We start from the raw sequence: 13,477 nt of genomic DNA, 5'->3' as shown, positions 1-13,477 counted from the left end.
CAGTATCATTATTCAAAAAGATCATTCCTTAATCTTCAGTATTTGTTTCAATTTGAATGCATTAAACTGATTTGTAGCAAATCTGTCGCATAATCCTAATCCTGTGATGTCCACTAGCTAGGTAGCTATTAAATTGAAATTAAATAAATTTAAAAATCAGTGTTCTCTTTCACACTAACCACATTTCAATTGCTCAATGGCTGTATGTGATGAGTGGCTACCATTTTTTTTCCATGTAGATATACAATATTTCCATCAATACTGAAACTTCTAGTGGCTTGTGTTGCTCTAATCCTTTCTCTGACAATTTGAAGAAAGTATTAATTTTATTACAGCATGACTTGTACAGTCAGATTTCCCATTTGATAAATTTGCATCCTTAACTTTGAATAGACACAGAAATGCAGAAAAAGGTTTAACCCTCTATCCCCTTAAATGTACCCACAAATTACATGGGATAAGCTCACCACCTGCTTTAGTGTCTGAAATAGAAGCACCTGAATAAATGTTTAACAAATAATAAACTTATTTGTTTATTTGAGAATGTATTGAGAGGTTTTGTGAAATTCCACAATGTAGCAATTTCTCATTTTCCAGATCCCTTCACCCTCACCCCCATAACCAATCCTCTACTTTTTTAAAGATAATTAGGGATTTAATTCTTTTATACCAATCAGACTCTTGTAATGCACACAATGAAAGTCCTTCGGATATAGAATTCCATTCGGTGCTTCTCTGCTTGTCTAGTAAATGAGTTTAAAAAGTTGGGAATAGTAGAAATGACCTGAGGTAACTTGTTTTTTTCTTACATCTGGACAAAGTGGTAGGTAATCCGTGGGGTCCTTGGATGCTCTTTTTCTAATAAACGCCTGTTGGGCTTTCTACTGGGTCACATTTATGTACAAAGCACAACCTTGAAATATTACTAAGTTTTAAGCGAGTGTGTAATGTGAGCATTTTCTGCTTTTGACCCAGCCATCTTCCCATTGTCTAAGAATTATGCATAGGAACGGTCTATCTCTTCTGGCCTATAACTGAATATGTATGTATGCAAGTATGTATACATGTATATGTGTGATATCTGGCAAGAGACAACAGGAAAAGAAAAGGATGATACTATCTAAATCAACAATGGTGAATCACTGAAGTGTAAGAGGTTTTTTACTTAGCGTAATGACTCCCAAGTGTCAATTCCAGATAAGTGCCAGTTTAAACTAAAATTTTCTTCTCTGCTGTTTGAAAGGACATTGCTTCATTCTAAAGTAATGTTCTTGATATTTTTTGGTGTTAAAGAACTTTAATTTAGTAAATGATTATGCTTGCTGATAGTAGTTAATGGCAAAACAACAACAACAAAAAAAAGCACCTGGAAAATCAATCCCTTAATAATTTACAGAAAATTTGTGGATGGGAACTATGATCTGATTAAGCAGATGGATTTATGTGAAGGAAAGTTGAAGTTTTATAGAAGTGTGACCGATTTACACTGAACTAGACACCTGGATTTCTCATGAGAAAATCAATTTGTTGGGGCGCCTGGGTGGCTCAGTGGGCTAAGTGGCCGACTTCACCTCGGGTCATGATTTCATGGTCTGTGAATTCGAGCCCCACATTGGGTGAGCACTATGCTGTCAGCTCAGAGCCTGGAGCCCGCTTCGGATGCTCTGTCTCTCTCTCTCTCCCTCAAAAAATAAACATTAAAAAAATTAAAAAATAAAGTAAACCAATTTTTCAAATTACAAATTACCAATACTGCTTCAGGCACTAAATTTCTTAGTATGTATGCTTATGTGTGAATGTGTGTATGTGTATGTAAGCATACATGCACACAAATATATGGGGAGGTAGAACATAGTACTAAGACTGAGTTTTAACCATGAAATGAAAACAAAAAGTATCAAATAAATCACATGTTTAGGGGCCCCTGGGTGGCTCAGTCAGTGGGTTGTCCGACTTCGGCTCAGGTCATGACCTCACAACACGTGAGTTTGAGCCCCGCATCCCGCATCGGGCTCTGTATGCCGACAGCTCAGAGCCTGGAGCCTGCTTTGGATTCTGTGTCTCCCTCTCTTTGCCCCTTCCCAGTGCTCTCTCTCTCTCTCTCTCTGTCTTTCAAAAATAAATAAGCATTAAAAAATTAATTCAAAAAATAAATCACATGTTTAATGTCATTGTGCTAAGACACGACGTGTGCTTTGCCCACTGTGACCACAATGTAGTATTTGAAATGTAAGGTCTTCTTTTGGCAAATTCAAACTTAGTCTAAAAGAGTCATCACCTGAGCAGTCCTCTGCCCTCACCCTCTTCTACACACAATTCCTGAAATTCTTTCTGATGCAAAGCTATTGCATATGTTAATAAATAAAACCTCAAAGCTATTATAATTTGGTTATCTGTGTAGTGAATTATCAATTTCACAGTTTGGCTCTTAGAAGTTATTTTTAATCTCCAAATTCTTAAGGGCACTTTACTGAAGTGTCAGAATTTTAACTACCAGACATACAACCTATGGGAGAGGTTTAGGAAAAATTTTAAACACGATGGTTAGCGTTTACTTCCTAAAAACATTTTGTGAGAATGCAATTAGCATTCTGGCCCGTTGGGGGGAAACAAATAAAAGAACAAAATCAGATATACATCCTTTGAATTTCTCTTTCTCAACATTTTATTTATTTATGAAAATAAAATTCATTCTCACAAACGTAACTATACTAAAATTTTGCTGTCGCAAGGGCTTTTAAATAATCAGCGATTTTCTTTCCAGTAAGCATTTTCGTATTTATGTTAGAAAGCACTTATTTTATTTAGTTTAAAATGCAAGCAAGTGCATTTTAATTTTATTTTGCTTATTAGTGAGAATTTTCAATGCTGTTAAGCTTTTTTTATTTTTATTTTTATTTTTGTTAATGTTTTATTTATTTTTGAGACAGAGAGAGACAGAGCATGAATGGGGGAGGGGCAGAGAGAGAGGGAGACACAGAATCGGAAGCAGCTCCGGGCTCTGAGCCATCAGCCCAGAGCCCGACGCGGGGCTTGAACTCACAGACCGTGAGATCGTGACCTGAGGTGAAGTCCGACGCTTAACCGACTGAGCCACCCAGGCGCCCCAAGCTTTTTATTTATGCAGATATTGATTTGGAATTGGCCCAGACCCTATAATTGTACCTGCCATTACGAACTGTGAATGTTTAGATATTTGTTTATAAAAATTATTTGTAAATAATTGGTCCACCGATATGAATCTTAAAAATGTCATTTATCTCTCCTTGCATGCATCATTGAATAAACTTACTAGCCTGGGATGTTAAGTTCCCTTTGAAACTCATGACTGACTTCAAGTTTCATCTCAACTTTGTTTCAGATAATTCAGATAGTCAGCGCTGCAGACCGAGATCTTTCACCTGCTGGGCAGCAATTTTCCTTTAGATTATCACCTGAAGCTGCCGTCAAACCAAATTTTACAGTCCGTGACTTCAGAAGTAAGTTTAATCGCATAAAAACGTACCTCTTGCCATGTAACTTTGTAAAAGGGTGCAAAGGTAGCAACCCATGTTTTTCCTAGAAGCACTCAAGTTCATAAAATGTGGAAATCCATATATGAGAAATATGAAATTCTATGGCTAGCAGTAAATTAAATATTTAACCTATGTAGATCGTATCTAATGAGGCAAATTGCTTCCATTTATAATGTGGACGGTCCCTTAATGAGTCAAGCCAAAATAGCCTATCTGGGAAATTGAATGCTTTCTATGTTTTAAACGTATCATTTGTTCCACATGCACATTACTTGTACAAACACATACATAACTTCTTAGTAATTGGTTTGTTTGAATAATATACAGTACAGCACAGGTTAAGAATAAGGCTTTGTAACTAGAATGGCAGAAATTTTCATTCCCACTCCATTATGTCCTCAATGGCAGACTCTCAATGTATGAAGTTATACTACATAATTTTAAACTCATAGTTGAAATAAATCAACCTCATAGTATTTATTTTTTAAAAAAAAAATTTAACGTTTTTATTTTTGAGACAGGGAGAGACAGAGCATGAACGGGGAGGGTCAGAGAGAGGGAGACACAGAGTCTGAAACAGGCTCCAGGCTCTGAACTGTCAGCACAGAGCCCGATGCGGGGCTCGAACTCAGGGACCGTGAGATCGTGACCTGAGCCAAAGTCGGCCACTTAACCGACTGAGCCACCCAGGTGCCCTCATAGTATTTATATTAAATAAAATAATACGTGCAAATCATTTAGCACAATACCCAAGATTATTTTAGTGATCACCTCTGCCATCAGTCTGCACTTCTGTGTCTACCACGGTCATCATCACCACTGCTTCTGCTCCTAATGGTATCACATCTGCTACTGTGACAGTCACTACAAAAATACAAAGGGCACTGGATATATTGCAGCTAAGTACTGGCCAGTTGTTCTTACATTATTAATTCTGTGACTGTGGACATTTTATCCCTTCTAAGTTTCTTTAGTTATGAAATAGGTATTAGAAACATCTGAGTTCATAATATTGGATGGTAAAAAGCTAGTTTCTTACTAAATTCTATGCTTATAAAACAAATGAACAGATTGTGATGAGATGATAATGATTGACAGAAGTCAAAGGATGTCTGAAAAAAATTTACTTGTCTGTAAATATTTAGAGAAAGAAATCAGACATTTTGTCACAGAAGGAAATTCAGTAGGGTTTTCTCCAACTAATAGTGTAGTGTGAGGAATGGCTATAAATGCAGTAGGGTTCCAAATATGAAAGGCCTTAGAGACACCACATATTTTATTATGAAAGCTAGAATACTTTGGAGAATAGACATGGACGATATTAGTGATTTTAATTAGAACAGCTCACATAAAATAGGACTGCCCAAGACAAACCAGAACATGTAGTCACCCTAACTAGAAGCCATTTAAAGACATTATAACTTTGGAAAGGTTTAGAAGAGCATACTATGTTCAAATTTGCATTAGGAAGATCAGTTTGGTTGTAGTTTGAAAAAGACAACAGAAGGATATAGGATTACTTCTGATGCTTTTGCAGGAGGGGTGAAAGTGTGTTAGATTAAGGTAATGGCTCATGGAGATAGGTGGATAGAGATAGAAAGTTGTAGGGCTTGATGCTAGATTCCCTAAATTCTGGATGTGAGTACAATGGACAAGAAGACTAATCAGACCTCCAGATCCCTGGCTTGGGCAACAAAGTAGATGGACACATCATTCAGGGACATAAGCATTGACTATCTTCCCTATTGTATGGTTTTGGAGAATTAATATCTCATAATATGAATTAGATCATCTTGCCTCATAGCAATAGCGTTTTGTCACAGTCCGAATATTATTTGCTATTTATATATGCCATTTGTTATATTCCCCCTTTTATCTGAACTTACATTTTAAGTGTAAGTGTAAGTCTTTAAAAACTGAATAGAAACATTTTATTACCTCACATATTTACCTCACCTCCTCCCCCCCCCCCCCCAGGGGTAGACTATTTCAGTTCTACTCATGTTGCAAATTTCAATTCTACAATACAGTGGTATCAACCATAGCACCATGTTATAGTTACCATGGTATACCTTGTTATACCCATTCATCTTATAATTGAGATTTTGTATCTTTTTGCCCATGTTTCCCTATTTTCACCACCCCCAAGCCCTGGCAACCCCATTTGTGCTCTCTGTTTTTATGGGTTCCTTTTTGTTGTCGTTCTTTTTTAGATTTCACCTCTAATGTCATGTGCAGTATTCATCTTTCTCTGCCTGGCTTATATCACTTAGCATAATGCCCTCCAGGTTCGTTCATGTTGTCCCAAATGTCAATATTTCCTTCTTTCTTACAGTTGAATAAAACTTCTTTGTGTGCATATATATTAATAGTTATATGATACACATAAACTTTTTCTTTATCTGTTGTGCAGTAGAAACTATTTTAAGAGTGGAAATGAGGTTTAATGTCTTTTTTCCCATCATGAACAGCACAATGAATTGTATATGGTCACATATCAATAACAATAATGTGTTGAAAATTCAGTAATCCCCTTTTCTGGGGGAGTATGTTCCCAGACACCTAGTAGATTCCTGACACCGAACCACAGGTCGTACTGAACCCTGCATATACATATCTTCTACTATGCACAGATATCTATGAAAAAAATTAACTTATAAATTAGACACAGTAACAGCAGTAATGAAATAGAACAATTATAGCCATATGCTCACATAAATGTTATGTGAATTTGATTTCTCTCTTTCTTAAAATATCTTGTGTTGTATTCATCCTTCTTCTTCTTGTAATGATGTAAGATGATAAAATGCTAAGACAATGAGATGGAATGAGGGGAAAGACAGGCATTGTGATATAGCAGTAGGCTACCTTTGACCTTTTGACCACACATCCGAAAGAGGATCATCTGCTTCCAGGCCTAGGTTGACTTTGGACAACCGAAATCAGAGAAAGTGAACCCATGGATAATGGGGAGGAGGGAGAGGCTAAACATTAACAAAAGAGTAGGGTACATTTTGACATAATATGTTCAAGAATATCAAACCCATGGCTCCTCAAGTACACATATATCAGCTTCTCCAACCTCCTATTCTTACGTTTCAAATTTTAATCCTGACTGTTCCTTTTCCTCAGCTTTAGGTATTCAATCAGTTGCCGAAGATTTCAATGTTAATTCAACTAGTCCACATTTCTTTGTTCCTACTCTCATCACCATTATCTGGCATTACTGAGTCTGGCTGGCCATGTTATAATAGACATTTTGCATCTTGGTATTTTTTTCTTTTTCAATTTAAAAAATATCCCTATGTAATAACCAAGTCATCTTCCCATGCAAAACAATCTTATCAAGTAACTTTTTCTCAACTTAGTGCTTCTAATGTAATGAATCTAGAGAATCTGCCTAAGTTTTAGCTGTTGAAATTAGACTATACAAATAGATGAATGAATATTACTGAGTTAGCAACATTATCTGACAAACCTGTATTTTAATGAGTACTATATTTTTCTAAAATTAGTTTCCATGATTCCAAAGTGGATATGATGTATGACTATAATAGGTTAAATATTAATACATTTTTTAAAATAAATAGCAAGATATGTGTAGGAGTTACTTTAATAGACACAAAAATGAAATGGTGTTTTGAATAAAACCATGTTTCCACTTGTGTGTGTAGAAATACAATAAGTAAAGAAAAAAATACATGCAAAATAATACTTTCAATAGAAGTATTAATTGCATTTATATAAGATTTAAAATTTTTATTGCCTTGGATTATTCTAAGTAAATATTGCTGTTTTTGATTTTTTCAGAATTAAAATAAATCATTTTTGTACTTATATTAAAATGGTGATTATTTATGTTTAAAATTTTTAATGAATCTTGATGTTTTTAACACATTTTTTTCTTTTTCCTATACTAACTAATATGCAAAAGTGAAAAATGTAGATACAGATATATACAGATATATTTTACCATATACATAGCTATATAGCACAGATTCAGATCCAGGGAAAATAATAAGTCAAATGGGATATTGGTATTTGTTATATTTTAAATAATAGGTTCTTAGGTAACGCGTTTTACAGATTCATACTTTGTAATCTTTGCTCTTGTAGCATGTAAGAAAACACCCACAGTTGTATTTTTTTTCTCAATGACATTTGATGTTAAAAAAATGAGTCAAGGGGCGCCTGGGTGGCACAGTCGGTTAAGCGTCTGACTTCAGCCAGGTCACGATCTCGCGGTCCGGGAGTTCGAGCCCCGCATCAGGCTCTGGGCTGATGGCTCAGAGCCTGGAGCCTGTTTCCGATTCTGTGTCTCCCTCTCTCTCTGCCCCTCCCCCGTTCATGCTCTGTCTCTCTCTGTCGCAAAAATAAATAAATGTTGAAAAAAAATTAAAAAAAAATGAGTCAAGTCAACACACTTCTTGCTTTATAATAGAGTTTCTATTCCCTCTGAATTGAAAATATAGATCTTATACCAGAGAAGATTAATGTTTCTTCTTTTCCTAAGGATTATTTTGATTACATTTCATTACATTTGGCAGCTCTTATAATAATAAAAGAAAGAATTAAAATATGGGTCTATTTTGCTGATGCAAGAACAGCTTCCCGTTTAACAGATACCAACTTTTCAGATTTGAAGTGAAGCTTTTAGTAACCGTCTTATCATCAATGTCATGTTTTGTAGACAACACAGCTGGAATTGAAACCCGAAGAAATGGATACAGCCGCAGGCAGCAAGAGTTGTATTTCCTCCCTGTTGTAATAGAAGACAGCAGTTACCCTGTGCAGAGCAGCACAAACACCATGACTATTCGAGTTTGTAGATGTGACTCTGATGGTACCATCCTGTCTTGTAATGTGGAAGCAATTTTTCTACCTGTAGGACTCAGCACTGGGGCTTTGATTGCCATCCTACTGTGCATTGTTATACTCTTAGGTTGGTTTCAATAATCCCATATTCTCTCTCTCTCTCTCTCTCTCTCTCTCTCTCAATCTCTCTTCTCTCTGCCTCTGTCTTCACAATTGAACATGTAAATTAGTTTTTCTTCGTTGAGATGTCACATCTGGATAGAAGAAAGATTAACTACATTGAATTCTATTTTTTGTTAATATGAATTTTCTGTTTAAGACTCTATGTATATATAGCATTAAGAATAAACAAATAACATCATCAGAAACACAAGAGTACATTCAAGCCCTTGGGGATTCCGAGGAATAACAGTTTGTTGCACAAGCCACAGTGAAATTTTCTATAACAGATATCTCATTTACAGCAGTGTTTTTATAATTCATCTTATATTCCAGTAATTATTGCTATCTAATAAGATAGTACCTATCTTTAAAAATAAACTAGATGAACCATGGCTCTCCAATTCCCATTCAATAAAGGAAGAAAAGGGAAAAGACAGGAAAGAAATGAAAGTAAAAGCATTCCCAATTTTTTTTTCTGTTTAAACTGCCAGCCAAAAGCAGTTCTCATTCTGCTTTTTTCACAGCTCCACACATCAAAATTCTAACCACCCTCCCTAGAAAAGAACACACTAAAACATCCAGAAGCGCTGCAAAGGAAAAGGATTGAAGTAACGTATTCTGTAACATCTCTGTGAGAATTAATATAAATCTACTTTAGGGGTTTCCGTCTTCCATCCATTCTGTTCAGCTGGCTCCATTCACTTATTAATTCACTGCCAGATTCACAAAACTAGAGAGAGCTTTTCTGTTTTGCCCGTCATTTCTTTAAGTTCAAATTGCAACAGAGGTACAGCTGGGCACTGTGGAATCCGTTGATATATGCTTCACAAATGTAGATACATACATTTATCTTTAAGATAGAAAATTAAAAAAAAAAAAAAAAAACAACCTAGGATGTAAAGCATGGAGTAAGGCATTATATGACAGTTTTTGGAGAACATTCTCTAAGAAGCTCATGTCAGTTTGGAAGTTGAAGTTCTGGTCCAATTTGCATAGTGTAGATACACACCTGAAATTGAACACCATCAGTTAGGTGCTTAACCTCAAATCAAGGGTTATTCTTTCATGCTTCTTTCTTTCAAGGAGCCACCGGAGTCCCAGAGTATTTCCATATCAACCTACCATGACTTGGCATGTTCTGGATGCTCATTTTTGGCCTGTTTGGCCCTTTTATAGTGTACTGTGTCATCTTGCTCTGCTCAGCATCATTTTGCCCCGCTGTCTGTTACTCATTCCTCCAAATAGTTTCTGAGTGTCTACAGTGCACGTGTCCCATTTTAGCACATGGATTTGCAAGCCCACAGCAGTGAATGTTGACATTTCTAGTTCTGCCATGAAGAATTCTTAAAAACCCAACTCTTCTTGGACCTCTTTAACCAATCCCAAACTCCTTCAGACCTTCCCATTTATTCTGAGCCATTTTCTCATCTTTCCTGGGATGAGGGGAAGCACGAGTGTCTTGTGGTGTGTAGGGATCTTTTACGGGGCCCTCAGACACATCAGCTACAGTCCCCTTCTCAGCCATAGCAACTCCAAAGCCATTTTAGATGTAGGCCTTCTCTATGAGGTTTGCAGTTTCTGGCTCATCCCCCAAGTGAGCAATCGTCTTTTTTCATTTTGGGACCTCCTTAAATCCTGGGAAGAGTGCAGAGTGCTAAACGTCTCTTAGAGGCCCATAGTACAAAAGCTCTACCTATAGCTCCTTCCTCCTTCCAGTTGGTCAACCTTTAATTTGTGAGGAGGAGGGAATAAATGAGCTTTCCTCATCACGCAATCTCCTCTAATTTCTAATCTTTTGACAACAGTCTTCCAGACTCTACTGTAGGAAATCAAACATACTGTGATTTTCAATCTATTACCCCTTCTGTGGAGGAGAGGGGGTTTTATGATGACCAAAGTTGAGCACTGACTTTATGCTTTGAATCTGTGCCCATTCGCTTCTAGAGGAACTAAACACTTACAATTTAGTGGTTGCTGGGCATCAGCCAGGAACAAAGAAAGATTTAAGTGAGAGCATATAAATTAAATATTTCAAAATTTTATCATGAATGAATGCAAACTGAACACTGGGAATTTGATTTAGAAAATGTCTCAATATGTTAGGACACAGAATTGAAGTAATTAGAAGTCTCAGTTGACACAGTTTATAAAACTAAGGCCTTTATATTCTGTACTCTTCCTTCCTTTCTCTTCTCCTTCCTTCCCTTCTTTCTTCCCTTTCTAAAATGTATCGCTTTGAAAAGTCATTTTTACAAGAAGATGTGGGTTTGTTTCATTATAAATGCAAGTAATGTTACAGCTAGGGAATCTAGCTATAAATAATATCTAAGTGTTACTTATGGGCAATAATATTTAAGTTTTATTATACCAATACTATACAGCTCTCTCTATGCTTAGAACAAGCATTCTTTCTTACAAAATTTTGTAACACACCCTTTTTAACTGCCACTAAAATACTGAAATATAACACAAACTAAATATGAGACAGTCATTGCTTGATTTTGTGAATAATTTTGCTAAGGTTTCTTGTTAGCTACAATTTGAAAATGAAGTTGAGCTTTACACGATGAACAGTGTAAACATAGATATGATCCTTCTTGATTATAATATGTTTACTTTGAAAATCATCAACTACATATTCTCAACTTGCAACTTTTGTCTTGTTCTAGCCATCGTTGTACTGTATGTAGCTCTGCGAAGGCAGAAGAAGAAAGACACTCTAATGACCTCGAAAGAAGACATCAGAGACAACGTTATCCATTATGATGACGAAGGAGGTGGGGAGGAGGACACCCAGGCGTTTGATATTGGTGCTCTGAGAAATCCGAAAGTGATTGAAGAAAACAAAATTCGCAGGGATATAAAACCAGACTCTCTCTGTTTACCTCGTCAGAGACCACCGGTGGAAGACAACACAGACATAAGGGATTTCATTAATCAAAGGCTGCAGGAAAATGACGTGGACCCGACTGCTCCACCGTACGATTCATTGGCTACATATGCATATGAAGGAAATGGATCAGTAGCAGACTCCCTTAGCTCTATAGACTCTCTCACCACGGAAGCTGACCAGGACTACGACTATCTGGCAGACTGGGGACCCCGCTTTAAAGTCTTGGCAGACATGTTTGGTGAAGAAGAGAGTTATAACCCTGATAAAGTCACTTAGGGCAGAGGCGAAGGATAAAACACAACCAAATGGAGAAATTTAAGAAAAGGAAACACAAATAGAAATCACACACACATACACACACACACACACAGACACACACATGCATGCACACATGTGCGCACACACTTACACACACACACACACACACACACACACACACACACACACCAGGCTTTATAGGAACACAGTCCTTTGATTACCTGGTTTCTAGCAAGTTGCTATATTTATCATATTGTCAGTTTTGTTTTACTCTGCAAACACAAGATAAATCCTATTAACTGTACTCGCTTGGTTTTGTTTTGTTATTTTGGAAACACACTGAGACAAGCTCAGGCCTATTGAATACAATTTACTGACATGACAACATAGAACGAAGATAGCTATGTGGCATCACGGTGGAAGAGTGTTAGATTTTTCTTAATTCCACTAAAGTGCCTATTGAAACTCTTATCATTTAAAGTGGTGTCCAATGCACTCTGCTGTGATGGCATTACAGGATTCAGAGATACAGAGGACAGAAAACAAAGACACTGTCTTTATGTCAAGGAGCAATAGCAACACGCTGACTTCTAATTCCTTTTGAGGAAAAATGAAGAATACTTTCTGAACTCCATCTTCTTATAATTCAGAGGTTTTTTTTTTTCTTTTTTAAACTGTATGCCAAAACACATTTGTTTTTCCTACCCTTTCAGAATATTGAAATAAATGCGATAATATCAAATTCAATATGTAAGTCCTGAATCTTAAAAGCAATGTTTGATCTTCACATTAGTTCGTATTAAAGGTGATCAGCAAAATGTTACTTTTTTTCCAAAAAAAAAAAAGACATTTTTAAAAAGGAATTTAAAGAAAAATCCCTCTTTATGAAGAGAGGCCTCAGGGCTGAAACCCCACATCAAAATAAATATTGGTTTTGTGTTAATACTGTGCTGGTGTGTGGAAGGTTCGTTTTAACAAATCACCAGATCATTAAAGTGTTCAGTCATAGATAAAATTTTAACTTGCGCTTCTACGAAAATTATTAAGGAAGAAAGTGCCATTAATTCAAACATGGGAAGAGAAATTCATTACAGAGCTTCTCAGAGTTTCTTACAAACTAGTGATTTTTTTTGATGAGCAAAGAAAATAAAATACATATCAAATGATACAGCATGGATTTATAGCGTGTCTAAAAATATTACATATTATTAGACAAATAAAAAATCAGGGATTTCAGAACATTCAAACCAGTGACTAATTCCTAAAATGAACACAAATGCAGAATCAAGCAGTTGATTGATTTATTTAATCAGCATGGATTTCAACTTTGTAAACATTGTTATTAATTCTCACAGTTGCTTCTTTATGTGATCATCTACAATAATTCCAATATAAATGATCCCATACAACTCTTCTTTAAAAAACTTTTACTTTTTAATTTGAGGCAGATTTCTGAGAAATGTTAGATTTTATAAGCATACAAATACACCACACTCATATACTTTACTTTCAAGTGAACTGTACCCTATCTAGAAATGCACTTAACAAAACAGATAACTCCGAAGTGATGATATATTTTCTTAACAGTATAATTATACAAGTGACTACTGAACTATTGAGACTATCTCTAGGAAAAAAAAAATAAAATTTGCTTATAAGATCCACCCTGAAAATGTGGTCAATATCTAGCTGTATTTATGAAATATTTATGAATATATTTATATTTGCAAAGTTGTAAAAGAATTCGCGCATGGGAAAAATGGGTAGAAATATGGGTAGTATAGGCAAATTGTATTCAGTCCTATTCATTATTAAGTATTATTTCAAAAATTAT

The 13,477-nt window shown here is 35.8% G+C and overlaps 1 protein-coding gene across 1 annotated transcript in view; it reads left to right on the top strand.

The window, feature by feature from the left end:
• The window catches only part of CDH12 (cadherin 12), a 1,058,455-nt gene extending 1,045,869 nt beyond the window's left edge, over positions 1 to 12,586 (top strand). Inside the window, exons 12-14 of the mRNA XM_040492478.1 lie at positions 3,362 to 3,479; positions 8,206 to 8,457; positions 11,162 to 12,586. Coding sequence (XP_040348412.1) covers positions 3,362 to 3,479; positions 8,206 to 8,457; positions 11,162 to 11,661 — 870 coding nt within the window. The 3' untranslated portion in view covers positions 11,662 to 12,586. The remainder of the gene's footprint in view (positions 1 to 3,361; positions 3,480 to 8,205; positions 8,458 to 11,161) is intronic.
• The last annotated feature ends 891 nt before the right edge of the window (positions 12,587 to 13,477 follow it).

Source organism: Herpailurus yagouaroundi, unplaced genomic scaffold (genome assembly GCF_014898765.1).
Source record: "Herpailurus yagouaroundi ecotype Mexico unplaced genomic scaffold, PumYag 29, whole genome shotgun sequence".
NCBI lineage: Eukaryota > Metazoa > Chordata > Mammalia > Carnivora > Felidae > Herpailurus > Herpailurus yagouaroundi.
The sequence above is the reverse complement of the archived record's forward strand: the minus strand, read 5'-3'. Positions and strand labels throughout refer to the sequence as shown.